The sequence below is a fragment of the Buteo buteo genome, chromosome 20 (genome assembly GCF_964188355.1).
Source record: "Buteo buteo chromosome 20, bButBut1.hap1.1, whole genome shotgun sequence".
NCBI lineage: Eukaryota > Metazoa > Chordata > Aves > Accipitriformes > Accipitridae > Buteo > Buteo buteo.
In genome coordinates this window covers 7,488,783-7,513,296 of record NC_134190.1, presented here as the reverse complement: position 1 = coordinate 7,513,296, position 24,514 = coordinate 7,488,783, and the positions used below count along the sequence as shown (strand labels likewise).

The following is a 24,514-nucleotide window of genomic DNA, read 5'->3' as shown; positions in this document are numbered from 1 at the left end:
ACAGAATTAGTTGTTGCTACTTTCATGAGCACATACCATTGTAGCATTGAAGTGTGAATACCTTTGGTTATCTGTCAAAGAGTCAAGATTTTTAATGCTGAGTGATGAAGCCAGATGCATACCATACACTAGGGAGAACAAAACCTGGAAAGGATGGCTTGAATTGTGACCAAAAAGATGATTTCCTAAAAAATTACTTGGTTAACTAACAGTTTAAAAAGTCAATCATTTGTTCATTTTACAAAATAAACTATCCTTAAAACTGATTGCTTACAAAGCTTAAAACTTAGCTGCCAGAAGAACTTCTTCTATCAGTGTTAATATCTATTAAACTACTGAGACCATCATCTTTTTAAAGGATCTGAAGCATTTCTGTAGGAGTCTCATAACACTTGCAGAGCATTGACTTTTTCTGACCCCATCAAACTGAAGTTAAAGAAAACCTGTGCTCTCTAATTAAGCTTTCCCCAGTGGGGAAAAAAAAAAAAAAAAATCTCTGAAAGCTACAGACAGAAAACCTATTTGACAAGTCATGTCCATTGTTAGTACTGCCCACAAACATGCATGTTGATTTTAAAAAAATCAGCCAATTTTAGGCTTTGCTTGTTCTTCTAATCAATAAAAATAGATGAGTACCAATGGGAACCAACACAACATGCAAAAGCATTTTTCTGTATAAAGCGAGAAGAACAGGGCTATAATACAGTTAAAAATTAACCTATAGCAAAGTATTCCTATAAAGCCTAGAACTGGGTGTATCAGATTCCAAGCCTATATGAAATTAGAGGCATTTCCCAAGACTGAACAGCATATGATTGTAGTTTAACTTTTCAAATAGATCACACTAACTGCACAGATAACCCAGACCATATTTAGTCTTACCCAGCTGAACATTTAGTTCAACTCCAACCCAGATTCCAGCTGAAAAATCCACCGTTCCAATGTATCTCACCGTGCCCATCTTATTACTTCCAACACAGACTTGTTCACCCACTGCCACCCAGCTAGGCAAGACGTGGGCTTGATCTGCAGAAGCACCTTCTTCACAGTCAGAGCCATCCAAGTGGTCCTTCCCAATAAAATCATCTACGGAAGTATCAGGGTAAGTCTCATGGTCTGAAGTCTCTTTTACCAGTACAGAACACAAAGGGCTTTCCATAGCGTCTGCAGAGCCCAGCTGGCCCACACAAGTGCTCTGCTCCTTGTTAGCGCCTCGGGGTAACTCCAAGGAACTCGCTCCATTAGAGGACACAAGGGAACACGACTGCGGAGCTGTCGAATGGTCAAAGTCCTTGCCATCTTCGACGCCCATGAACTCTGTAAAGGAGTGATCTTCCAGAATGTCTGTCATGTGCTCAACTGTTGCTTCACGCGCTGAAAATTCAATTGTATGACAAGTACTTTTGCCATGTGAGGAACTTAAAGCTGAAAGCGATCCAGCTCTGGGTAACTGCTCAGAGTCTCTGTCAGTGGCATCGAGGGACAGTGATACTTGTTCTGTTAAGGCACTGTTTTCTTTCAGTGGTAACACAGGTAACTTTTCTCTCGCTAACTCCTTTTCTGACTCTCGACATTCCTTGTTCAAAGAAGATCTCACATCATGTGCAAGAGATGATCCTGAGGGATCATTAGAGTCCTGCTCCTTCATGTGACTGGCTAGCTGGTCTGTGCTATCACTACAGGGAACAAGCATGTCAGACAGAGTAGCGTTAGAGGCACTGTGGGAAAAGTAGCCACTAGTAATACTGCTAGTGGTGGGGCTGCGGGATACCTCTTTCTCAAGAACACGTGAACTCATGAAGTCTGATTTAGAAGAAAACCATTCCCTGTTCTCCAGGCTAGCATTGTAAACACTGAAGTCAGCAAACTCCTCTGGTACGTAAGGCCGGAAATTTTGAAAACTCTGTGGACTTATCAGCTTCTTATTAATGGCCTCCAACTCACTGTCTTCCTCCTCGGAGTCCTGCAAAAGAAGAGAGAGTTGTGTGGGATTAGGAACCTACGACAATTAAGTTTTCAAAATAAAGAAACTTGCCTTGATTTTTTCCTGTCTGAATGTGGAGAAATATACACCTTTAATATTCTTTAATTGAAGAATGGAAGACAACTCTGAAAAGAGGTGCTGGGAACATAACCTGTCTACACTGAGCTATTCAATTTTTATTCAATAGTTCAGCAAATATAAAGCAATAAAGTTTGGCATAAGGAAAGCTCATAATATGAAGAAGTCCCTTGTAGTTTGTTTTTTTCAAAATATTACAAACTCTAGTGTTTTATCAAATATGGTGGGTTTAAGATATTATATGAACTCCAAACTGATAAGCATTTCATGAAGGAAAGATTTCTAGTGGATACTAGCTAAACATTCACTTGAAACCAAAAGGCATTGTCTTAACAGAGTTCTTTGTTTCTCCTTTGAATCCTGCAAGATTCCTTGTTCGGCTGAAAAAAAAAAAAAATCTTAGTATACACAGGGTCCCTGTTCAGAATCAGGCTGGATAAGAGGTGCTGCAACTGAGAAATGGCTCTACAGACACACAGACATTGGTGACTTCATTAGGAAAAGTCAAACAAGTAACCACATTGCTAGCCCTGTGTTGTTTCAGGGTTATCTATCATCATAAATACAAAAATTAAGGTACAGAGAAGCAGTCTTATTACTAGAACGTGGGTTGTGAAGAATGCTGCAAATATGTGGTGAGACATCACCTTGTGACAGGCAAAAGATGCCCCTTGTGGGGACAAAAAATATTTCCTTTCAAAGCTCCTCTTGAGCTTCCCAATTGGGAAATTCCAGAACAAAGCAATTTCAGAGTTCTTCAAATTCCTGTGGATGTAAAATATGGGGGAAAAAGAAGGAAGCTACCTTGTACTGCTCAGGCTATTGGTAGAAATAAAGATAAAATCCTTGAAAAATTGGTAAAGAAACTGCAGCCACTTCCTTGCGAAGTAACAGAAAGACCATAATGAAAAACAGACTTAAGAACTGGTAACAGTAAGAACGTGCCAGCAAAAACTAAGGAGAGAAAACTATACACCTAGATTCCACAATAGCAGCAAGTAAGCAAGAACATAAAGCAGTTTCCCTACACCTGCTTTGTAACAAACACACTGTGTAGTTAAAAGTTAAGTATCTGAATTTTCAGATCCCTAAATTACAGCTCTCATGTAACCTCAATGACGCTAGTTCCCATTTTACTAATTTAAAAACCAGTAATACTTATTTAGTGGTTGTATCACTGGTGCTTCAATTTTCATCACCTGCTAGGAGGATTTGCTCTTAGCCACAGCCCCCTTAGACATGTTAATACAGGCAGTATTCAAATACACTCAATATGAAAACACTGTGTCTCACCTTAACATATTCCACTGTACTCATGTACTATATAGAGTGTGCCCTTACATCATGCTGTTTTGAAATAGTTGTGATATTAAGCGCATGTGGAAGTATTGTCTGAAATTTTAGGTTGAATGCTCTATTTCAAGCCAATTGATTAAAAATATTTTGTTAACTGCTTTTTTTTTCTTCCCTTGACCGATGTGTTTTGAATATTCAAGAAAAGTTAAGAACAGATCCCAGAGAAACATAAGAAAAAACCCAAACATCATTATTAAGCCAACTTAGATGCAGAACATTAATCTAGTTAAAACTACTAGCTTCCTGTATGTTTAGTCACGTTATTTCTACGGCATTTTTTACATGCTGTAAGATGCAAGTGAGCATCATACCTGAAGCGACACCAATCATCCAGTGATTAATTAGGAGTATGAGGCTCTGTACCTTGGAGCAATCATTTATGGTATTGATTACTTTACTATGAATCAGACAGAGAGGAGTAGACAGCTGAAGTTTCATGCGGAGGAGCCATGACACTGTCCTAGTGTAATCTCTGAACTCGTTCTGAAAGCACTATTAATTCAAATGTGTGAAATTTCTACTCCAGCCTAGTTAAAACATAGACTTGCTCCTGCTCTGAAAAATGTGGGGTAGCCTGGGAAGCCTACATCTTACAAAGGCTTCCTTCCTAAAGTGATAAAAAAACCCAGAAGCCATCATTTGATAAACCTGACGCCATAAGCTGGCAGGGCCACGCGAAGTAGCCAACTCAACCTCCTCCTAACTGGTGGCTGCGAGTTCTTGCCTGCCTCCCCAGTACCCATTCAAGTGTCTGTAAGGTGATCAGACAGGGGAGTAGATCCAAATGAAATATAAGTCTATGGTAGTCTAGACATCAGCTGGATGGATCAGTTCCCTTGATCTGATTTACTATGCAATCAAACAAAAAGCCATGTTGATGCGAGGAAGAAGTCAATGCAAGGGTAGGAGCAAGCAGCTGAGAACTGTAAGAACAGCTCTTTCCAGGGCCCTGTTGGCTACAGCAGGTTTACAGTGTTCAATGAATTAGTTCCATTTTAATTGGAAAAGCCTGGTGCAGGATGTTGCCCTTTTCTAGCTCTGAAAGCTTCTGCTTATCTTTGGAAAACAGCACAGGCAAATGCCTCGGTTAATTCAGGGCATGCAGGGGGTGGGACCCTGTTATTACTCAAGGGATTAAAACTGCCCTGAAGTTGCTATGGAAAATTTTGTCACGATTTAGTTTCCAAAGGATGTTTTTCAACCCACTAGAAGACTTTGTCTTCCAAATACCTTCATGCTATTTGGATCAGTGACTCAGTGTGAGTCAGCATGCCAGCTATCTTATGGAAAATTAACATGATTGGGAATAAACCAGCTGCTACCCGAAAACAGCAACCAAGCTTCAAATATATATACCAGAACACTCAGGATACTTTGGCGTACAACAAAATAGCATTAGAAATCTAGAACAGATTTTTTTAATGGCTTGGCTATATGTTAGGAATGAAAATAACTGTTGAATAGGAAGAAGCCATCACTAGCGCTTTGTGGTACAAGAGGCCTACAATACTTATGGGAAATAATTTGAAGGTTCTGAATTTTAAATCTAAAGCTCTGATTAAAGCGAGTATTTACAGCCATGTTCCACAGGCCAAAAACCAAGTCCATCATACAGCGGAAATGATGATACACCTTTTGTTGAAGCAGCAGTGAAAAAAGGATTTGGCAAGTGAAGATTAAAATAAAAGCCCTCCACCTCAATTCACCGCCTTAATTATGATGAAGACAGGCTGCAGGTTAATTAAGAGCGGCAGTCTTATTTTAGTCATATTACTTCCACATCAGGCAATGAGAAGCTTTTTATAGTGTACCCACACCTAAATGCATGGTTACTTACACCAAATGGGATCATTCCATTTACTCTGGGGTATAGTCACAAAATCTGGGTAACATACAAGGTATATTAGAGTGACAACAACATGGTTCACTAAACCACCCTTTACTTGATCATTTGTGCCCTGTAAAAACTAAAGCCTCCCCTCTCCCACCCACCCCACAACACAAATCACATATGAATATTAAAAAAGAAAAAAAAACCACCAAAAAAACCCACCACAACAAACCAAAACCCAAAACAAAACAAAAAAACCCAAATGCAAAAACCCAACTGAATTAGTTCCAGTAACAGAATGCATTTGCAAGCCAGGCAAGCAACTGTTCGTTATAACCATTAGTTACAATCACTCACAAGCGATTATATCCACATTACACCTTTTTTCTGCTGCAGTAGCATAAGTGCCTTAAGCCCACCACCAAACGGCCCTAAGCCCACCACCATGCCTTGTAACAGAAACTGGTACAAAACTTACAATCTTTTCCTCATGTATGCTATTGCTTTCTACAGGCATGCTGCTGGCATTACTTCCTGAAGGCACAACACAGCCAGCGCAATGCACCCGAGATGAAGGCATGCTCTGCAAAGGTTAAGACACACAACACATCACACAAACCACAACTCTGACCACAGCGTTAAATGCATGCAAGTTAAAAAGGCATTAACACATGATGGAAGTGAAACACCCACGCTGGCCACTTATACATCAAAATTCAAGTTAATATGTAGAGAGACTTATGCGCTCCTCCCCACAGAATTTTAGGTTGAGGAATAAAGGTCAAAATTATAACCACCCTAGAACACTGTTTCACAGAATTACATTTCATCTATGAAAAGACACACCAACACCTTGCTGGAGAAAAGAAAAAATGCAGGTTACTGTTACTTCAAAATAGAACAGAAGTACCCTGTAAAGGAGAATAGTTAACAAAAAGTGAAAAAACCTCCCAGTGTTTCAGGTAAAAAAAAAACCAAACACCAAAACCTCACCACATATAAAGAACAGCCTGATTAATTTTACCAGATAATTACAGAATTCTATAGCAACAGATGCATGCTGCAAACGATTTGCCAAGTACACAAAAACCACTCCATCTCCTTTAAAAAACAGGTGGTTTTCAAAGATTACCTCTTGACTAAGCAGAGGTCGGCTTTCCAGGGGGGTCTTCCTTTTATGTTCCTCTTTCACTGGCATTAAGGGCTTGAAAAACTTTGGTGGCTGAGGAGAAAATGCTTTAAAAGGGCTGGCCATTAAAGCATGGGAATTCTCTGCTACAACACCTAGGTAAAAAAGCAAAAATACTGTATTTCAGTTCTTCGTATCTTGACTGCAAGAGTATAATTCAAAATAATTGAAGGTTAAGCCACACATTCAGCAAGTTGCTGGCTACAGAAAAATGTCAATATTTTAGCATTCAAACACTGGCCCAAGCACGAGATAATGCAGAACTCGACAAGGGGAGATTATGTCCCTCAGAGAGGTCTGGAAACAGAAGGAAAGCAGAGAATTGCAGTATGTGCCCCCTCCATTCTGAGGTTCCAATATTTCTCCTTTTCATCTCAGTCAAAAAAACAGTGAGAAATGTCCTTGAAACTGGAACTGACAGCTCTTTGCTTCCTGTGCCTCACCTGACCTCTGCCCACAACACTGCAATTCTGCCCTGGAACCAGGCAGCAATCCTGCATGACCAGGATCATAAAAAATGAAATTATAGGCAAGGAAGCAATGAATAAACTCTCAGTTCCACTTTATTGCAGCAGTTATCTCTACCTGTATTGCCTGATCAAGAAGAGCATATTAAAATTTGACCTGAAGAAAATAAGGCACCTGTGACACACTGACATGGCAGAGCAAATATCCAAATCATGTAAAGAACCTGCAAAAGGACCCTTCCCACTTTAACAAAGGCATCTTCATTTTCAAATTCATAAACCAACAGCAGCTCCTTTTTGTTTCTTTTGTTTTGTTTTTTCTTCTACTATTTTGATTCACATTTAGTTTGTTCTTCTGTCCTCCTCTTGGTCTTCTGGAGACCCCCAACTTCCCATCTTTTCCTGGATATCTTCATGCATTTCTCCCTTTCTCCCCTACTTCCAAGATTATGTTTAGCTGCTAAAGCAAGAAGCTGGATAACGCATTTAGTAAAAAAAGAGCACTGAGAATTTAATTTTCAGTTTAATGCAGTGATTAAAAAACCACAAACACTGTCATTACGTATATACTTTCAAGCCTCACCACTGCCATCTTTGCTCTTGCGAGGCGACTCCCTGGGTAAAGTACCATAGCATGATACATCTTGATAACTGGAAGAACAGTCAGATATATCTAGGTGACTTTCAGACCAACCCTAAGAAACAAAAATACATAAATATGCATGCTGATACAGGCAAACATGGAAAAATTAATAGGTAAACTCAAAGGTAGGATTTTTTTTTTTAAATAAACTGAAGGAATGTCAAGTTACTGATTTAAGACAATTTTCTGCCTCACACAAATGGATTGTTTAGAAGTGAATTGGCTTTTCAGTGAAGTATATTAAGTTTTGCTGTAACTTTCCCCTTCTTAAATTATCAGTTTCTACAATTCTAATATGAAGAGCAGAGAAGGACAAGAAGGTTTCATTCAAAATAATATGTAATTAGTGCAGCATTTTGAAGATATATTATGTAAACACACCATTAAAAATACTGTTTTCCTATTTTTTAATTCTCAAATATATCTTTCTTCAAGGAGGGGGCAAAAATCTGAGAATGTGCACCGTTTATTGTCACATTTACATACCTTATCATCTTCATCACAGGCAGAAAGGTCTAGTCGGCTACAGGATACCTACAGAACACCAACAGGCAGAATGACAAAATGCCTACCTTTTATTTATAAAACATAATGCCTTGAGGAAACACTGTCATCATGTAGTCCTAACAACTGTTCTGTTACCTCTTTTCAGATAAGATTATTTATAAGGACAGCTATGTTTGTACTCTCTCAGTGGGTGATAGGAGAACACATAAAATGCACCCAAAATGGAAACTATCCCTTACACTATGAAAAAAGTTAGAGGGACTTTGAAGTAAAAGTAATCTAAATCAGGGCAGCTGTCATCCTAAACTACTTCAGAAATGAATATCCTTATAAAAGGACAAGAATTTCGACAAACCTTCCCACTTTTCTGTCAAGTTTGTTATCTCCTAGGATGGACAGTTGTGGGGACAGGTTTTGAATGATTCATTTTCATTCATGACAACTTTCCTACAGGTTGGTTAGTCCTACCTCAGGACAATCATTACCATATCACATTGTGCAAGCATTACATCAGCACACAAACAGCACCCCCTTGCCCCATTAGTACTAATTTACCAGAGCATAAAGGGTCCTTACATTGTGGACGTTTGGAGTGCTGATGCTTCTGCGGATGTTTCTCGCTTTGGTGGAGAGTGCCTCTTTGACTGTGACTGCCTGCATAAAGAAAAGAACACACTGAAAACAATGCCGTGGTTTCCTCATGAGACATGATCAAGCGGGACAGAAACTTTTTTCAGTACGGCCAACAGCAGCAAACAGGGCTTGCATTTACAAATCTTAATTTGCATGCAAAACCACCAAAATTTGCATCTGAAATTCATTCTTTGGCCTTTGCTTGTTCAGGTTCTGAGTACCATTGCCAGCTATAGTTACTAGACCCACCACTACTGGAATTCTGTATTTCACAGAAGTAATTTAGTCTTACATCTACCTGTCTAATGTTCTCTGAAAAAAAAAAAAACAAATTAAAAAACAAACAACACTTAATATTTTTAAAAGATCAATCCTCTCTACTTGAATTCTCATAGTCCAGTTCAAAACATGCAAGAAGTGTCTTTTCCTTGCCTGTCTTAGTCGTTCAAGGCTCAAAATGTTCTCCACTTGCAGCACACCACGTGTGTACTTTTCAATGTACGTTTCACCATCAGATGTGCCCTCATTCTCACTCCTTGCGGCCATCAGCGCTAAGGTCTCGCGATCCTCAATTTCTTCTGTAGCCTAAATTACAAGTTACACTACTGAAGTGTTTAAAAAATTAAAGCCTATTGTTTTTAATGTATTGATTCACTTCTTTAGACCATCTCAATGCAGAAATTAATTTGAATCGGTAATCCTTAACTTAATCAGTAATCCTAACTATAATCAATGATCCAAGACTTTACAATACAGATGTAAATGATGCTGAACTAAGAAGAGGTCATGCTTTGAGAAGTTTTGCACATTTTCTGTTGTCAATGTACTTCTAGAAATAATGCATATATAACCTGAGATCACATATGTTAAGGGTTAACTAATGACAATTTCCTAGGCAAGTAAACGCAACTTCCTTCCTAAATCTTAAATATGCTGTGTGATTTCCCTAGAGTTTAAAATTTAAGTACCACCGCACAAAAGTGACCATTACATGGTAACAAGACTATTTATATTTTCATTTGTCCAGTTTGTTTACCTTTAAAATAAATTTTATAGTACATTTACAATTTGTTCAAGCCTTTTTCTATAAAAAGCAGTTTATATTCCTGTGAACTCATTCTCCCAGCTATTCTGTTCTCACTGACCTGAACATTCCTCTGAGTACTCTCTATATTCTCCCTGTAGACACTAATGTGATTTCAAAAATAGCTCTACTACAAGAACTCAGTTAAACACAGTAGAAAAGAAAATAAAATCCCCACAGTTTTCAACTGTTTAAAGATAAACATGATTTCACCACTGAACTTCAGTATATACACTTTGGCAAGCTGCCTCACATCAGCAAAGCAGGACATTTACTTCCCAATCAGTATCACCCACTGCAGTAGATCATTCTGTTCCTTTCAGTGAATTTGCCGGAGAAATATGGTGTAATTTACCTTTGGTATATTGGATACTATTTCATAGGTCACTCCACAGGCATAATATATATTTTTCAAAGATATTCTCCTTTTCAGGCTCTGGGTAAAACTCTAGAAACAAAGTAAATGTAAATTATTGTTTTGATAATGATTATTTATGGCATTCTAAGAAATAAAAGGTTGCAATGCAAAAAATTATTTTACTACAAAAGCACATTTTTCAGGACTCTAAGTTCCTTTTTAGCATTAATGATCCTTTAAGTACTCTTTACAGCCCTGTACTCAGTATACAATGCTACTAAGTTCAATCAGTAACATTTTCCTCCCATTTTGTACTTATGCTCTATCCTCGTGTAGTAACTTGTAACTGAGAAACTGTGGCTGTAAGAAGTCTCTAATGTACAGATACCAACATTTCTCATTTTTCGAGCCACCTGTTCAACAGGTAGAAAATTCCATTTGCAATAGCAAAGCATAACTCTGCTTTCTAGCTGTAACTGAAATCGTAACCAGAGTTTTCACTGTTGTCATCACAAGCTTTGCATGCTTCACTGTCAGGTTAGTTAGCACATCACTAACTGTAAACTTAACTTTCATCTAATAAGGGATTTTAGACAAACGAAACTAGCAAAGGACAATATGCCAAGAGGCATGGAATTCTGCTGCTTAGCAAGTTGCTTAGTAGTACAACAGCTGTTTTGTGCTTTTCCCCCCCGTTGCACTGCAAAATCTGAAGCAATTCTGAAATACACTCTTGGTCTCAATCACCCGGGAAACAGAAAGGAACATAATTTCAGAGAGCACCTCATTGTCTAAACCAATGAAGCAGCAAAGCAAAGGGAACAGCAACCACTTTTGTGGCCGAAGTAAACTCCTTATCCAAGATCATCACATAAAAGTGGGTAAAGAATGTATACATTTGTGTAATGCTGGGAAACAAGCCTAGTTAGTAATTAACCAAGAAAGTAGCAGAGAGAAAGAAAAAAGATATATTGTGTTTACGCTAAAAATTTGAAGGTGCCAAAGATGCTTTCAGGAATAGAGTGGCTACACTGACCCTATATTAGATAAGCTGCAAACTTCTCTGAATCAAAGAACATTGAGTTGTATAGACAAGAAGGTGAACTCCTTTTTTGTTACAGAAGTAGCACCTCTTACACTCTGAACCAAATCAGGTTGAAAAATGGACAGTTCAGAGGGATATACCAGAAGAGCACAGCTTCACTGCAACCTATAATGATCATATTTTTCATTTGTCTTCATAAGAATTGGAGGGACCAAACTTACATAAAATGAAGCAAGCAACTAAGAAAACACTTTCATAAAATTAGGGATGTCAAACAAAATTAATAATAAAAAAATAATATATTAACTTCTTACCTGCTTGTTATAAATATTGGCTGCAATCCTTTTGCGTAATACCAGTTCCATTGCAGCAGGGTGGCTGAGCTGCACAGTAGTCTTCACTATCAAGTAAATTCTCTCATTTTGAGGAGTTACCCTATTCAGGTGCACTGAATCATGGACAGAAGAGTCCCAAGCAGCAGTGGCTGAAACCTAGGCAGACAAATGAAGTGGAGGAAGGAAAGGGAAATCAAAGATTCAATTACTCTAACAACACGTATCATTTACAATGATTTAACATGAAGTAAAACAATTTTTTAATGAGAGAAAAATAAGCATCGTTGAACAAAGCGGAGTCAAACCTACTTTTCATAGTAAGGAATTTATCAGAAGCAGCATAAAAGACGTGTTAAGATATTGGGGAAAACAACTGTGAGCACAATCCCTGCACTGTGCAAACCCTGCCCCGAAAGGAAGCCTTCACACAGCTGGAGACAGAAAGGAAAGCAGAAGCAAGACTGGAGGAAGGACTACAAATCCTATTGCAACTGTATCAGGAGTTTATTAAATTCAATGTCAAATCTTCCATCTGTGTTGGATTAGGTTATAACAACCCATACAGAATTAACATGCTCCCATCCTGCAGAACATCTTTTTCCTTCCCCCTGCCTCCTCCCCAAATTTGGCGTCCCATTTATTCTGGAAATGGTCTCTTAAGCAATGGCCTGAGTTGGCATAGAATGTGGAAGAAATTAGTTAATAAATTCCAAAATGGATTCAGAACTGTTCATTTCCAACAATTCCCAAACTTTATATTTAAAAAAGTAATTGTGTACTACAAAGGAAAAAGTTTTATTTAAATATTAAGATTTGCCCAGTGTGCACAATAAATGAAGTGGTTTTCTCTGAAGAATCAAGAGCCTGCACGAGGAATGATGAAGGGGTGAGGAAAAAAGAAAAAGGGATTTTGAGTCAGGCAGCTGAATTATTCTTTTGCCAAGAAGACCTAAGACTTGCCACCTCTGAATAAAGGCAGAAGAGCTAACAAGTCATATCCTCTCAAATTCTAAATAAACAGGGCAGAAAATGAAGGCAGCACTAGATACAGATGGTACTTCTAAGACAAAAAGATAATGATTAAATACATACAAGTAGAAAATAAAACATTAGAAGAAAGTGTTAACATAAGCTGCAGTTGTCAAGAAGGAGGCTTGCTAACAATTTACCTCATCATCACTGTGTTTTATGATCGGCAGATAAAAGAATGGACTCCCATGCTCCTTTGGTAGTATTGAGTTAACTCCTGATGCATGGGGACCTATAAGTTGTTCATTGGCACTGAGGTCATCAGCTAATGAAACAAATGTGCAAAGAATGAAATAGTTTTATACCAAAGGATATTAATATATAGAGGCAAAGTTGTAATACAAAGTTGTAATAAAGTCCTACCCATATTTCATAATACATTTAATCCTAATTAATCTTATTACTATGCAGTATTTTGAAGACTATTTTGGCATACAAAAGAAGGGAAGTAAAACCAGGCTAAGACTCAGCTGAACACATTCTCACATAATCTAAATGGAATTCAAAACTATTTCTAGGTATTTATAACATTAACTTACCCAGCCAGAAAATTTCTGATTTATCCACCTGTCAGCCTAACCAGCTTATCTCTTAGTTAAATCACTTCTGATGTATCAGGGAATCTTTAAATTGAGAACAGCAGTTCTGGCTACATTAGGTTTTTAGCTAAACAAAAAAAAAAAAGTTGTGCAATGATCCATCAATCTGTTTAAATATCCTATTTGATCTTCTGTTTGCTAATCTCTGATGATAATGAAAAAACAAGTAACAATGTTCCTTGTGTGCACAGATGAAGGAAAGAGCATATATCATTTTCCAAAATCAGCTTCTAAAGCAGGTATTAATGTATTGCCTATATAAACATGTCTGGTCGCCCACTGCAGTGCTGAATGACAAGGCCTGTGGATCCTCCTCTGCTTTATGTCCAAATTTACACTTAGAGACTTGCTTCCTAAACCGTCCTTAAACATGGTGTTAACTCTAGTCTCTTGTTGCTTACAGTGTGTATCTGTGTCTTAAGAATATATATCAATAGTCTTCTCACATGTAAAATTAAATACCTTCAAAGGGAGAACATTCAGATTCTCTAACAAAATGCTCATAGTCCTAACACACTCTTCATTAAACCAGCTGTTTAACACTCTATAGATGCCTGAGTGGAAGGAGGTCTGAAAGCGTTGGGAGATTATCTATCAGTGCTTTAATGACACATGGATTTGTACATCAAAACATTTACAGGATTTTCTTATCTGCTGTTCAATTTAAACTAAGCTTGCTCTCTTACACTATTTTCTGTTGCACAGCCTATCCCTGTACTCATATGTTCCCCAATTTTTATCTGTATTTTAAAATAGTTGTGCTTAATTATTCCAACATACAGAATCAGAAGAAAAGCATTTTACAAGCCATATCAGACAGTGCCATTGCCAGGACTTGTTTGATTTCTTACACATTTCAGATTCATTCTTCCATTTATCAACTTATTGATCCAAACTAATCCCCTCCACCTAGGTTTCTTAACCTGCTGTTACAACATACCATTCAAATCAAGGAAGAGGACAGGTATATGCGTTTCCATTCCTGCAGGTGGAATCCTGAAACAAAACAAAGTGCTGTCAACACTCCTACCTAAGCTAATTTGGGCAAACAGATGTCCATGCAAGATTCATTACTGTAACCAATGACTAAAGCAGTCAACATTTTGATGGCTAATCTGAATGCCTATGTTGTACAGACAGTATTTTGTTTACTACACATGCAGCTAAATGTAGTGCTTTGCCAAAACTTAATTCACACCACACAGTACATTTCAGTTGCTGTGAGGATGAGTTTTAAACATCCTGTTCTGTTTCTTATAAAGTTAACTGGTTGTAGTCATCTCATACATAGAGGTTAGCAACCTTTCAAACAACTGGATATGTAACTACTGGCAAGGCATAGTCTTTGTAGCAATAAATACACTTTTAGCTGTATGACCACAGCACGCTTCAGGTGGATAAGGGGAAAAAATGGCGAGGAAAGAGTATCACTACATCATTCACCCAGTGAAGAAGAGATATTAGGTATTATCAGAGACATCAGTGTACACTTGATTAGAGCCGTATTTCTTGACCACGCTTTCCCAAATCTAACATGTTGCATTCCTCATTTTTGCATGTCAGTTCCAATGATCTTAGTTAAAACACAAATTTAAATTAAAAGGGAAATATATTAGAAATTCAAGTGAAACAGAAAAGAACACATCCTTTGAAGTCAGAATTTCTTCCCTCCCCACCCCGTATCAGTGAAATTATCACATGTTCTACCATTCATTTTTGAACCATTCCTTTTCTGAAAGGAGTCAAACTACAGGATAACTTTCTCAGAATTTTGTAGAATTGTAAAATACTATGTTAAATTCAAAAGTGACTTCCAAACCTTGAAAGCTATGTCAAAGCTACTTTATGTAATACGTTAGCTAAGTGAACCTTTCTTACATTCAAACCAGCACCTGACCTTCTAGCCTTATGCCAGCTGAGTATAATTTGTAGTATTGCAGGAAAATGTAGAAAGCTCTAAAGCATCCTCAGATTTTTACCTTGTAGTGTGCAATGTTCATGTAGAAAAAGCTAACCACTCCAATGGTTTTTCTGAACATACCAATTTGCAGGGGCACCTGGAATTCCACTGCCTGGTGCTGGAACAAACACTGCATTCCTCTCTTCCGTCAGCCCTACCCACTGTTCGACGAGACGGGCTTCTCGTTCTATATCATCCTCAGATTTTTCTACAGTGAAAGAGATTAGTATTATGCATGAAATACATTTTTCATGGTATAGGGAATAAAGTACTTATGACAGGGACTTTAAGCTTCAAACCTTGTTTATTGCTGATCTTTTGAATCTGCTCATCTAAGTATTCTCTGCGTTTTATCAGTGCATCAGACCACCTTTCTCGTACACAGTTTAAATCTTCTTCCTAACATGGAAAGAGAAAATAAAGTTATTAGGCTATGTCGTTAAGGTTAAAAGGCAGCGGATTTCACGATAATTTCATCAGAATTGATATTAAACAGCTTGCATGATGCAGAAAACTTTTTTCCCCAAATGACATGCACACTGATTAAGTACCTCATCACCCATGAATGGAAGCTTATTTGCTTTCAAGTCTCAAATTCCAACAGGAGGAAAAGAAAACGTGACTTGCCTCAGTTGCTGAACAGAATTATACACCATAGGCTAATTACTCACAGAAATGGCAATCAAACTTTTTAATAGCACATGGAATAGGAAAAACAGGTATCAACAGTTGATCGTAAGTTCTCCTGAAGATTAGACAGGTCAGTACGCCCTCAAACCTGCACAAAATTCCATTGCTAGCAGCTGCTATCAGTGCAATTAAAAGATTTCTCATGCAAACAAAACCCATCATGCAATCATGCTTTGTGGTATCACAGAAAATCTGGTTCGTTCTTCTCTGTGATATGTCAGGAAGCGCATAAACAGCCCGCAAGAAGTTAGTACCTTAACTGATATTTTTGAGATTGCTGTAAAACCTAATATGTTATCTTAAGGGATGTCAGCATTCTCACCTAACTGGTTTTACTTCTGTAAGGCTGCCTATTAGAAATGAGTCTTCCACGTAGAAGTCTGATATGTGTTCTACATTTTTTAGGCATTTCCTTTTCTGTCCTTTGTTGCCTTTTAAATAAGTCTTCTGTTATACTGTCACTATCTTATATTTAAATTATCACACAAAAAAACAGGTTCAAGGTTTGGTTTTGTGTAGATAAAAAAAATTGCTTTACTGAAGTTTCTGTATTCCCCCCACTCACATCCTCGCCTCTCTCTCCCACAAGCATTTCAGAAAACTGCACAGCTTGGAAGGTTATGATGTTTTCTTTAGAAAACGAACAAAAAATCTTATGCTGTTTAATTTGGTTGGGAAAGATGCCTGCAGCTGCAGGTGGTTGGTTTTTTCCCTATGATACTCACTGGAAACTGTTTTCCTTCTAAATTAAAGTTTCCAAGCTTTTATTCACATAGCAATTCATGTAGCCAGTTAGGAGAGCTGACTGCTGAGTACTAGAGAAGAGAGCACACTGCAAGAGTGTGAAGTCACAAGGTAAACTGAAATAGCAGTGTTTTATAGCCCAGGTAGCCTCTTAAATGCACAGCACATATGTATTTCAAAGCCGCTTTTGCTCGCTCCAGTACGCTTGTTCATTTGAAAGTTGCTGGCTGTTAGCATTAGCTGTGCCCCATGCCACAGGATTGACAGCAACAGCAGCAATACCTGGTAACTATCCATATCACCACCATCATCCTCCTCTTTCTGGTAGGAGAAAATAAATTTTGTAAAACACAAAAGAACATGCATTTCTCTCAACAGAAACTCACAGAAATACCCCAAAATATGAATACTAACATTTCTGCCACAAACTTGCAAAATGTTAAAATTGCAACATTCAAATAACCAAAGTCATATTAACAGGTAGAAACTTTTTTTTTCATTACAGACTGCAGCAGCTCAGCCATGATTTGAGTATTAGTGAATATACTTACAAAAAACCCAACCAAACAAAAAAACCCGCTAAAAAACCACAGAATACTGTCCCAGAAAAAGGACTGAGCAAGCATACCACCAATCTTCAAGTTTTAAAGCTTCATCTGTATTTAAGGTTATAATTACTTGTGGTTCTGAATGTAAACCTTCTGACAAAAGGCACCCTGCTTCCTTGGGTGGCCCATTCCACTTGTTCTTTGCCATCACTGTTAAAATCACACTTTATTTCCAATATGAATTTGTCCAGTATCAGCTTGAAGTCGTATATACTTCTTAAGGACTTTTTCTGCTACATGAAATAGCCCTTTCACATTCAGTGATGGCTATTTTTGATTCTGATCAAATAACAACTCAGTCCTTTTTGAAAAGGTGAACAGTCTCTCACTGTAAGATATCTTCTCTACTAATTTTCTTTTTTTTCTGCTTTTTACCCGCAATTTTCATCATCCCTGTAAGGGACTGAAACTAATGGCACTAGGAATCTAGCATTAATCACCTCTACACACAAAGGTAAAAACACTTTCCGTATTCCTGCTGTTTTATATATATTGAAATACCACACCTGGTACTTTATCAGTTATATACTGAATTATAAGCAAAAAGAGAAGCAGATTTAGCACCATATGCTCCCATTATATGTATTAACCTCAAACGTGTAAAACTGCAAAATAACATATGTACCAGTGTGCTAAGGTCCCTTTTGGAATTATGCTGGGCTGGCTCTAGACAGCAAAAACCAAACCAAACCAATGTATGAAAAATTAACTGTCTTACCTGGTAGCTGTCCAAGCCCCTTTGCAGTTTGGTTGATCTGGCAGTCACACCGCCTATAGAGACTGAAAGAATTGCTTCTACCATAAGAGGCAACGTTCCCGAATGTTGTACGGGTTTCACTGTCACCTGAACTCTGCGAGAATGACCCTGAAAGGGTAATTGAGAGACAGAAAGAAAGAGAGAGAGGAGAAAAAAGCAGAGAGAAACTAAGAATAAAACTAAGAATCAGTTTAAGCATGAATAAGAAGACAGGGAAAAGATATGTACCTGCCTAAGCTGGAAAATTCCCCCTGTGTTTACATCTTTTGCCTGATGGAGTTCAACTGCAGTATATTCTCCCATCTCATTCAATTCTTGTATGGAAATCCACATTTCTATTCTTCGAGTTACTTCATTCCACCTAAAAAGACATCCCCACAAAAACTAATGGTTGCCTAAGTATATTTTGTGCACCACAAGTATTAGAAAGCCTTCAGAAAGCTGATGAAAGCATTCATGTGTAATTTATTTGTACCTGTCTCTCAGTGTCCTAGTTTTAGCATGAAGAGAATCAACTTCCCAAACAGAGCTGCCATTGCCAGTACATCTGTGACCCCACACCTCAATAGCAAGAGCTCCTTCTGAAATGAACTCCAAAAACTCCTCTGTGACATTCACCACATAGTCCTGGCAAAGAGAAAAACAAATCACATCCAATCAAATGAAATAATTGTATCTCCTCAACTGCTTTGCAAGGACACACTAAACAACGACGTGCATGGTAAAACCATACAGTCTGGATCATAAAGCTCGACTCTGGTCAAGGAAATTGTGAAACATATCATCTCCGCAATTCCTGCTTCTGCAAAATTTCCATTAAAATGATGTCACAGTTCGAATGATCTTTTTAAAGTTACTGAGCTTACCAAGCAAGTATATAATAAGATGTCATTATATAAACTATAGTTTCCCCCCATGCATTAAAGATGACACCTGAATTTAAAAGGTGTTTAAATTTTAATTTAAAATTAAAAGATTTTTTCATTTTGCTGCATTTTGAAGAAGTGATGAAGTGAAATATTATGGCATTCTAAAGTATAGTCAAGAGTCATTCATTATATGACTTGATTCCCTCTTTCTTCCCCCAGCAAAACAAGGCTTAAATTCTAAATAGCTTATCTCAAAACACACCATCCTCCTGGTAACACCATTTCATAATAAAAATAGTTACCTTACAGTGAGAGAAGGTCACTGTAAAATGAGCATCTTTGCTCTGAGGTGAAGGCACATCTGGATCTACCACTGGTGCCGCTACTGTTGACTCGCATTGATCCCAAAATGTATATTGACAAAAGACAAAGTTGGAGAGATTAGGTGGCAGACCGGTTGCTTCTTTTATTTTTACCTGAGGAGACAAAACAGATGTTGTCAAAAATACAATTGTTTCTTCTTCAGTTGTAAATTGTTCAAAAACTAAGTATTTAATACAAAAATACCAACAGTCAAGAAGAATTTTTAAAGGACATCTCCAATTGCTTTGTAAGGATGTCCCTGTTTAGGAAATCTGTATTTCGCATATACAGAAGTGCAGATGCAAGGAAAGCAGTTACATGCACTTAACTAGCCCACCCATGTGCATGTTTTCTTTGAGGAAGCTGATAAGCTCAAGTGGAGAATGAACGACTTCATCACAGAAGAATGAAATCCAGACAGTACCCATAGATACTACATTAGATGATCAAAGAAACCATAGAAATTGTTCCCATTGTAAGTTTTCAAGTTACACAGAAAAACTGTTTCCCCTTCTGTGTCTGCCAAGGACAGTCCTTGTAACATCAGTATTTATGATGCAGACCTGCATATACTAGAAACTAATACGAATTAATTCAGCCACTGGAAGCCACAGACTGACCTACACTGAACTGGAAAAACAATTCTTTTCTCGGTAGAGAATTTTAAGCAAGCAATAGCCTAGTAGCTTAGTACTTTACATCAGACTGACTACATAGTTACAAAGGCCTGAAACTGTTAACTCCATCATGTGTTCTCACTTACCCTGCAGGAGAGCTTTTTTGCTCTGTGAATAATTTCTCCATTGTTATCCATGACTTCCAGACTCCCACTCTCACTGGAGTTCTCAGATGAGTCATCTCCTTCTACTACACGTTCTGGGACAGACCCAGTGACTCGCATTACTTCAACATGCAACCGTCCTGCAACCTAAGGCACGACAAATACTAAGAACCTGTGCACAAGAGACTTAAAGACATTAAGATGATAGATATCTAACTCTAGGAGGTGTGCAGAAACAGAAGTGAACCGCTCTCAACCACCAAGTGAAAAGCAACAATGTCAAAAAAGAGGAGAAAGGAATGAAAAAAATAATAGTTATGTGTATGCAGAACTACTGACCTTTTTAATTCACACACAACAGAAAACGTATACAGCATCATGACTGTACATCAGAACCTTAATATGCTGGGTGTTGCTCAGTTACCTACACTGATACTAGGAACTTTATTCTACTATTTTAGTAGCTAGGCAATTGCAAACAAATAAACAGAAAACATACCCAGCGATTTGGAACACGCTTATTCACTGGGAAACAAGACAACAAGCATCATTTGCTGCTTGTTAAAAGAAAATCAGTGTACATGAAGCCTCCAAGTCAAAAGCCGTGTTACCCCAGTAGGTATGAGGGCATGGGTACGCCCAGCCCGCTCTCTGTTAGGCTTTACCTCCCCTTGCTGGCTGATGATGGGCACAGCATACTGCAGCTTCACATCGTAGAAAAGGCACTCCAAAAACACATTGGCAACGCCAATTAAGTTGTGGTTCTCTTGCGCTTCGTAAAAAGGGTCACCTCTTTTGCCAATCAGCTTCCTTATCTGTTTTAAAGGTCATAAAAGTTATGTGAAAAACTGTAAGCATGGGAACACAAAATCAACCAACCACACAGTATAAGATCATGGCACAAAAAGTAAGTCCCTACCAATCTTTTCTGTTCCTTCATGTTACACAAGTAGAAAGAGACTAGAAGCATATCACAAATCTGAAATGAAATCTTTGAGATGGACATTATACAATCCTTTCTTTACTATGGGATATAGTAATAGGTTGACCTACATTTTTTAGTGGTGTCAAGACAAAGCAGATTTTACCATGAGCAAGCACAGTAGCCATTGATTTCAAGAAGTTGCACCTTACTTTTCTGCTCTGTTCACGCTTTTTAAATGAGAGGACAAATGATCCCAGGTTGAACAGCTGGTCTGGCTGTTGGCTACCACTACAAGGCCAAAAGGGAAGGTGCAGGATGACTCCCACTTAAGCCTACAAGTGTTCTTATGACTGCCATAGAGCTGAGATCACACCTGCAGCATTTTCTAGTCAAGTACCCCATACACAGCCACAAAGAATTCATGCAGATTCCTAGCATGATATGCACTCCTCAGTGGACTTGTTCGCTCCTTCCCTTCTCCTCCTTCATCTCCAACACATGCATTTGACCTACGTGTTTCTATGTAGCACATAGAACACATGCATTATGGATGACATAGGTCATGGTAAGGACGACCCTGGCTCAGGCAGACATAATATATTCAAAGGATGTGCTATCAGTTCTTACTAAAGTCAGCAGCAAAATCATCGTTGTCTTCAATGGGCACAGATGAAGTGCTTGACCTCCCCTGTGTTATGATTTTAGAGATTCCCATTGTCCCGTCCAAGGCATGTAACAAAGGCACAACAGCTGTTCAAACATATTTGAGAATGATTCTTGATGCAAGTAATTTAGGTGCTCCCTATCAGCCACAAGACAGCAAGATATACTTCCTATGCACTTCCACCTGAATACTTAGAGGACGCCTTCTGGAACACCAAATCTCACATCTATCTTTTGCCAGCAAACAAGCAAGCTTTTGACAAGACTCTCGATTATTTGCCAGGGCTAATGTATGACTAAAATTCTCAGGAAATGCCACTTAGTTTTGATGGAGATACTGACGTAGTCTAAGTACCTTCGATTGATTTCTTCACTGCTTTAAGGCTGGGGGATATACAGATGAAATTACAGAATATTTCACATTTTAACATCAAGTTCTACCCCACTAATATGTTCTGCACCTTAAGTGCATCTAAGCAGCATCCTTGCTAGCTTTGATACTGACAGCAATTTAATAATTTCATTTCTAATGCAGCTTGCTGCTTCCATTCAGAGCTAATGCTTATCTGCATGGCACCTGTATTATGCCAGGTAAACATATGCTCTTAGTGGTATCACGAGTCACTACCTCAGCACAAATATATGTGACCTCAGCACACTTACATCTCAGAATGCAAGAGAGGATAGGACATAGCTGTGTTTTATTACGCATGGGCATTTTGAATATTTAGTATTATAAATATTTTGGGGGGTGGTTTTGTTTTGTTTTTTTTTTAAAAAAAAAACCCCAACCACAATACCCATAAACTTTCATATACAAAGTCAATGCACTTGATCTGTACAACATATTAGAAGGGGTTAAAAGAAAACAAAGTCAATTTCTGATCCCTTTCAGAAAATATATACAATACCTCAGGAATTTTCTCCTTCCACTCTTGATAGACTTCTCTCATGTCAATCAATTTGTTCTCTAGTTTCTCAATAGTCCACACTTGAGTACCTTTTCCTTTTCGTCTCACTTGAATAGCAGGCTCGCTTACTATTGCACCCCTCTAAATCAGAGGAAAAAATAATCACTGCAGGAAAGGTGCATATAAGTAGTTTAACTCTTCACTCAAACTGCATTCCTAAAAAGGAATAAAATACAGAACATACAGCTGCTCTCTGCATGCCAGCCATACTATCTCTGTCCTCAAACGCAGCATACCCTGTACATCTCTGAGGATCCAGACCTCTTTGCCCTTCTCAGACAACTACCATTCACACAGGAACATTAACACTCTCAATCAAATCACTTATGACAAGCCTATTATCCTAATTGCTATCATTATATTTACAGCAGCACTTCAACTAGAAAACCCTTAAGACAAAAAAATTTTAGTCATCTGTAACAAAACATGGTAATTTTTGCAAACATAACTAAAATGCAGGTTTTATAGCAACAGAACACAAATGTCTGTTCACAAACCGAATGCAAAAATGGTGATCATACATGTAAAAGAACAGCAAGAGCCATACTTAATGCTATGTTCCCATTTTTACTTATAATTATTCACTTTCAATATATTAAAGTCAGGTAGCACCCATATTTTGCCTATGCATAATCTAACAAAAGCAACATTTTATGGCCTCAGGTTAGATGGATGTTATATACATTTACATATTTTTACATTAGCCATAAACCTACATTTTCCAGCGTTCTTTGTTGTCATTACCTTTTTGTTGGCACTGAGGTTTTCAGCAGGGATCTGAAGTGTTACTTGATAATCTGTTAGCTTACTCATTTCTTCTGCTAAGAAGTTTGCTTCTCTCACCAGTGTATTTGCCTTTACTATCTGCTCTCGAAGTTTAGCCAGGCTCTGTCGAAACAATTCGTCCCTGTGGTGCAGTAGGTAACATGAAAAATACACAGAAACCTATTTCTATTATTGGAAAGCTGCAAATAGAGGTGCTAACAAAGACTATTCTGAAACAAGTTTAAGAAATGCTGTATAGCACTATGTCAGCAAACACAAAACTGTCAGACAATTTTATTGAGGAAAAGGAGTGATGACATATTAAACAAACATATTACTGGTGAGATAAGCGTAGCACAGTAATGCCCAAATAAAAGGGCTCAGTACTACGGGAGCTTTTACAGTGATGATTTGTTAAAAGCCCTAAGGACATTCCTAATTTCCAAGAAATGAAATAATTGCAGCTGTCTTTGTCTTTAATCTGGAGTCCTGTTCCACAGAAACTACCAGTCCCAACATGTGAGACTTCATCTTGATAAAACCCGCTTTTACTCAGATTGTGATGTTGGAACCTGCAACCACTGCAGGCCACAGCTCTACATCGCAGCTATGGCTTTGCAGTGCTACAGACCTCCAGACCTCCCTCCATATACTTAAGCCATCTCAAGTGTACACATTAAAAAAACGTAATGAAAATCTTAAGTCCTATAGACCCAAAGTACTTTTTAAGTAATAGGTGAACGAGCACAGGGTAAAGCTTGTGCACTCCATACAGTTAACAGTCCCTGGACAAATTCCAAAAAGGTTTGTAAGGCCTGTCTGAGCAAATCTCTTCTACCATAATACCTGGCAAACCTGCTATGACATATACTATACCTCCACCTGCGATACTAAGATACGCTCTCACCTCGGATTCTCATCTTTAATTTGCCTTTTAGAAGTATCACGATTATCCTCTGAGCAAACGTGCAGTTCCCCTTTCTGCCTTTCTTTGTAATCCCAACAGCACTTACTGCATCTCATCATCTTCATAAAACTCATGACCAAACTTCAGATATTTCAGTGACCAGCACTCCCCTGTATGATTGTTTAGCTTCTCTATGTGAAGTCCTACTGAAATACAGTACATGTTGTGCACATACACTTCTCATTTCTACAAAATACATTACATTATGGGCAAGTGTAGAAGGAACAAGTAAACTCATGGACTTTGCTGTGAATACAGGTAAAATTTGCCTATTTGCCTTTATACAGATAAGCTTAGATCTTTTGTGTGCCTT

General features: G+C 38.0%; 1 protein-coding gene across 6 annotated transcripts in view; it reads right to left on the bottom strand.

Moving 5' to 3' along the window:
• KIF13A (kinesin family member 13A) overlaps positions 1–24,514 on the bottom strand; it is a 116,258-nt gene that overhangs the window by 1,615 nt on the left and 90,129 nt on the right. For 2 of the 6 annotated variants that reach the window (XM_075052456.1, XM_075052459.1), the window contains 22 exons: positions 23,214–23,376; positions 22,410–22,550; positions 20,576–20,725; positions 19,893–20,057; positions 19,069–19,242; positions 18,373–18,524; positions 18,126–18,258; positions 17,859–18,005; positions 16,815–16,853; positions 15,398–15,497; positions 15,180–15,306; positions 14,079–14,134; positions 12,680–12,804; positions 11,490–11,666; positions 10,128–10,220; positions 9,121–9,273; positions 8,632–8,709; positions 8,035–8,082; positions 7,489–7,600; positions 6,382–6,533; positions 5,728–5,832; positions 883–1,963 (listed from right to left, as the gene is read on the bottom strand). In XM_075052456.1, the coding sequence (XP_074908557.1) occupies positions 883–1,963; positions 5,728–5,832; positions 6,382–6,533; positions 7,489–7,600; positions 8,035–8,082; positions 8,632–8,709; positions 9,121–9,273; positions 10,128–10,220; positions 11,490–11,666; positions 12,680–12,804; positions 14,079–14,134; positions 15,180–15,306; positions 15,398–15,497; positions 16,815–16,853; positions 17,859–18,005; positions 18,126–18,258; positions 18,373–18,524; positions 19,069–19,242; positions 19,893–20,057; positions 20,576–20,725; positions 22,410–22,550; positions 23,214–23,376 (3,671 nt within the window). The remainder of the gene's footprint in view (positions 1–882; positions 1,964–5,727; positions 5,833–6,381; positions 6,534–7,488; positions 7,601–8,034; positions 8,083–8,631; positions 8,710–9,120; positions 9,274–10,127; positions 10,221–11,489; positions 11,667–12,679; positions 12,805–14,078; positions 14,135–15,179; positions 15,307–15,397; positions 15,498–16,814; positions 16,854–17,858; positions 18,006–18,125; positions 18,259–18,372; positions 18,525–19,068; positions 19,243–19,892; positions 20,058–20,575; positions 20,726–22,409; positions 22,551–23,213; positions 23,377–24,514) is intronic. The other 4 variants (XM_075052457.1, XM_075052461.1, XM_075052460.1 and 1 more) reach the window with 3 other exon arrangements.